At 31.5% G+C, this 5,037-nt stretch overlaps 1 protein-coding gene across 3 annotated transcripts in view; it reads left to right on the top strand.

Moving 5' to 3' along the window:
- Positions 1-5,037, top strand: part of SNX13 (sorting nexin 13) — a 99,214-nt gene that overhangs the window by 37,001 nt on the left and 57,176 nt on the right. For all 3 annotated transcript variants that reach the window (XM_012721032.1, XM_004676742.2, XM_012721033.1), the window contains exons 4-5: positions 1,373-1,462; positions 2,436-2,557. In XM_012721032.1, the coding sequence (XP_012576486.1) occupies positions 1,373-1,462; positions 2,436-2,557 (212 nt within the window). The remainder of the gene's footprint in view (positions 1-1,372; positions 1,463-2,435; positions 2,558-5,037) is intronic.

The following is a 5,037-nucleotide window of genomic DNA, read 5'->3' as shown; positions in this document are numbered from 1 at the left end:
AATAATATAATAGCTTATTTTTACATCATTTTGTGCATTTTATCATCTCAGTTGTAATCCCCGTGGGTTTCCCATCACCAGATCACCCATGTGCCATCACCATAGTCCAGTGCATTTCCCTCCTCCCACTGTTTTTGTTACCATTCTTCACTCCACCCCCACAAAATGTCTGTGATGTATAGCTGTATTATTATTATTATTATTAATTTTCTCCCCTGGTCCTTTATAGTCCTGCTATGAGTGAAACCATCCAATATTTTTCCTTTTCTTTCTGGCTTATTTCACTAAGATTGATCCCTTCCAGCTCCATCCATGTTGCTGCAAAAGGCATGTGTTTATTTTTTTGTTGTTGCTGAGTAATATTCCATTGTGTATATGTACCACATCTTTTTAATCCAGTCATCTACTTTGGGACATTTGGGTTGTTTCCATGTCTTTCTGATTGTAAATAAAGGAGCAATAAACATGGGGGTGCAGGTGTCTTTTTGAAACAGTGTTTTTGTGTCTTTTTGGGTAAATACCTAGTGATGTGATTGCTGGGTCATTTGGAACCTCCATTTTTAGCAGTTTGAGAAACCGCCATACAGTTCTCCATAGTGGTTGTGCTAGTTTGCAAGAGAATGGGAAATATTTTAAGAATTAAGAGGCTATACAGTAATAAGTTATGGTCAATACTGATTAAGATTTTACAGTCTATTTTGTAGTCAGTGGTGTACAAACTAGTGATCTTGGTTTTCTATTTCTAAAATGATTTTATAAATACATTTTATGAAAAAATCTTAGAAGTTGCATATATAGCCTGAAACCAGTATTTTACACACACACACACAATCTCTACATATTTGGGTGTGAGTTTGTACTTTTGAGAAGTATTCTACTTTTCAACTTTATTTCTAGGCCACTGATATTTTGAGGTCTTTCAGAGAAATTAGACATTTTTATTTTCTTTGATTGCTAAATATTATCCCTGCATAGACTCGGTACAAATACATTAATTTTGCAAATGGTATATAATTTTGGGCTGGTGGGGGGAAAGGGGACATGTTTCAGTGAGACAATGATTCATTAGATTATCCTAAAACACTGATTTATGGTTTTAAAGTTTCATTGAATCATGGAAAAAATATATCTGTGTATTTCCACTTTCCTTATATTCTATGCTTGTTACTTTTATTAATTCTTTGAAGATAATAATAAATTCTCCCATTCCCTGCCTGAATGTCTGCTTTTGTTAGGTAGAGAAATGGTATTTATTTTATACTAGAGTCCCAAGAAATAAGTTTATGATTTTAGAAGTAAAATGATTTTAGAAGAAAGATACAGATTTTTTTAAGTCAAGAAACTGCAATAAAATATCATTGTTTCCTTTAAGTGCTTAGAAGAAATGAAACGGGAAGCTAGGACAATAAAGATTGATAGAAGATTGACGGGTGCCAATATAATTGATGAACCTCTCCAGCAAGTGAGTTTCAGTATGTGGTATTGAATTCCATATCTTGGTCTGTATGTATTTCTTTTGATATTAAGAAATACTTTTGCTATTTATATAATTTGCTGAAAACTCATTATAATTCTATCCTTGAATTCTATCTTATTAACTCAGTAATAATTAGATATTTACTTAATATTAAAGCCTTTTGATTGAATTGGCATTCAACTTATTAATATATTTGACAATGTTTCTAGTAATTGTATTACTAGAAAGTATTACTCTTTAGCTGATCAAGTTTAGTGGCTTGGCACAATTCAGATATTTTTCCTACCAGTTTTATAACTTTTTAAAATGGGAAATAACTGATTTGAGCCAGAAACACTACAAAAAAGTAATTAAAAGATTATTCTCAATCTGAATGTTTTACATTGATCTTAGTTTGATTATATATGTGTTATAAGTGTGCACTTTAAAATTCTTAACATTTATTTTATCAAATTTGCAAAATACTGTATAACTTGCTACTTACTGCCTTCCTTAAATATATTCATTTGATACTATTAGCAGTATCAACAGTATTAGTATTAAGTGAATTGTCATTTTGTATTTAACGCCAATAAATGTGATAATATAATCTTAGAATAATGGTTCCATTTTGAGATTAGGATCCATTATTTTTAGTTCTCATTAATCTTCATTATATATAGCACTGAAATTTTTTTATTTTTATGTGAACTCTTTGTTTACTTGAATTTAGGTTGTCTTTTGATAAAACTAGTTTTTAAAGTTTGGGAAAATGAATGATTTGGTATACTGTAATACTTTTTTTTTTGAAATGGCTCTTAACATATTGATTCTCTTGTAATGAAGTCAGTTATTTACCACTGCTATTAAGTAATTGAAAAGTATATGTATTTTGGAAAATACCTTTCTTGTTTCCATTTGACAGTTTTACTTTTTAAATTTTAAAAACTTTTTTTTTTGTTAAATATTTCTGTTGTAGGTTATCCAGTTTTCCTTGAGGGATTATGTCCAGTATTGGTATTATACACTAAGTGATGATGAATCTTTTCTCCTTGAAATTAGGCAGACTCTTCAAAATGCACTCATTCAGTTTGCTACTAGGTAAGGTCACAGCATTATATTTGTACAGAAAAATGTGAATACATTGTATCAGTAGATTAAATGTTTAATGGTTGGGAAATTCTGATTAAAAGGTAAGTAGAACAGTAGGTGATAAGGAGATAACTCTGAAGAGTGTAAGAACCTATAAATTAGTCACTAAAATTTAACCTTTACTTTTACAGTTTTTATCATGATTGAGCACTATTCCTCCATTGTATGAGTTTCTTCCTTGATCCAGTCATTTGATTTTGCAAAGCCTGTTACTCTGCTTACCGATACTGGGTTTCCTCCTCCCACACTTAACCAAATACTTTGTCTTATTTGAGTGCTATGAAAATTAGTTTCAGTGTAAATGCTCTCTTACTTTTGGCACATACTCAATGAAAGTCTTCTCAGAGAATAAAGAAACTAAAGGAGGATAAATCAGTAGAAGATATTCAGTTTATTTTTAGAAATATAAAAATTTGCTTTAGGAAACTTTTCTGTGAGACATCCGAAAATCCTCAGTTACACAAATACATTGGATATACTTCTGCTCATATGACAAGATAACTAATATATATCTTTATATTTAAGTGACTTGATTTTGGAATGGGAGGAATTTCTCATTTCATCTTCAAAAATTACTTATTTTTGAAAGAATTTCTTGTTTGTATGAATTTGCTATTTTGACTTTTTTAAAATCGAGCAGTGTTCATTCCCGCCTTATTTAAGTTTTTGGATTATGTTTTCTTCCTGTAGGTATTGTGTATATCACACCATGTCCACAACCAGATATCTATTCACCATACACCATCAACTTATTAGCTTCTACTACTCATTCCTTCCACTGACCTTTCCCTCTGGTAACCACCTTTCTGTTGTCAAACTGTGTTTGTTTTTGTTTTATTTGTTCAGTTGCTATTTTTTTTCTATTACACAAGTGACTGAAATCATGGTATTTGTCTTTCTGACTTAGCATAATCCACTCAAGATCCACCCTTGTTCTAAATGACAAGATCTCATCTTTTTAGTGGCTGAGTAGTATTCCCTATATGTATTGCATACCGCATTCTTCATTTATCTGTCACTGGCAGCTTGGGTTGTTTCTGTGTCCTGGCTGTTGTGAATAGTGCTGTAATGAACGTTGGGGTGCTTATCTCTTTTTGAGTAGGAGTTTTTGTTTACGTTGGGTAAATGCAGAAAAGTGGATTACTGGATCATATGGTAGTATAATTTTTCATTATTTTTGAGTACTCTCCCATACTGTTTTTTACAGTGTCAACTTACAAGGGAAACTTAATCAGCATCCCCAAAAAACCCTATCAGTGCATGCAAAACCTTTTCCTTCTGCTTGAACATATTTCATTTTTTTAAAGGACATATGAAACCAGAAGGATTTAAAAATCACCAAATCCCAGTGTTCATATTTATGTATCACACCTTGAAGAAATAAATGTAGCATATTAGAATAAAATGAAATGTGAATTTTGAGATATAATGTGAAGAAAAATATAGAGTCTAATGTCCTAGCATTGAAGCTTAGCTGTATTACTTATTCAGCTCTCGGACCTTCAGTGAGCAAGCTCTTTGAGTTTGGGAATAATCTGTATCTACTTACAAGTTGTTGTTAGGATTGAATGATATCATGTGTGAGAGAGCACTTTTGTAATTTAACTCCTGTTGTTAACAGTAGTATCTATCCCCAGTAACAGTTTGGAGAAGTAAATCTTTCTAAACTTTTTCTTAAATTCTCTGCAGATCTTGGGCGTGAATTAGGCTGGGACTTAGGGGATGAAACTTGATAACATATTCTAATTCTTTCTTCAAGGAAGAAAGCACAGAAAACCTATGCCATTAAATTATAGTGTACTTAAAATAAAATTTCTTAACTTTATATATTTTTAAGTAATATATAGTAATTTTTATAAACTTGGAGTTGTGTAGAGCAAATAAACTGATGTGAATAAAAGTATTTCTTAAATAATGGCATTTTGAACAAGTTACTTGGTATTCTTTTTTTAAAAAGATTTATTTATTTATGCATACAAGAACTGGGATACAGACCAGAGGTACAGGGGTGGTGAGAGGATTCACTAGAGACAGTGGGGAGCAATATAGGTAGATTGAGAAGTATATTAATGAGGGGAGTGGTGGGCGAGACAAGAGACGTCTGCTGCACCATGTGGGTCACCTTACTGGCTGGGGATTGATCTCATGCAGCAGTGGCTGATGATGGATTTATAGTGCTGTGCTTTAACCCATTGTACCACTAGGGAGGGCCCAATTTGATATTCTTATGTGATTAGTTATTATGTAATCTTTATTGATAAATATACTTTTAAGAGGCTTTTACATATTTTTAAACAAACTAGTGTACATGTGCTTTGACATGCTTATTATTTTTTTTTATTACAAAGTTTATTTTTATTATTTATTTTTTATTTTTTTTTAAAGATTTATTTATTTATGCACACAGACTGGGGTATAGGCCAGAGGCT

Source organism: Condylura cristata, unplaced genomic scaffold (genome assembly GCF_000260355.1).
Source record: "Condylura cristata isolate star-nosed mole 26May11 unplaced genomic scaffold, ConCri1.0 scaffold00005, whole genome shotgun sequence".
Taxonomy (NCBI): Eukaryota; Metazoa; Chordata; class Mammalia; order Eulipotyphla; family Talpidae; genus Condylura; species Condylura cristata.
This window is presented reverse-complemented; position numbering and strand designations above follow the sequence as displayed.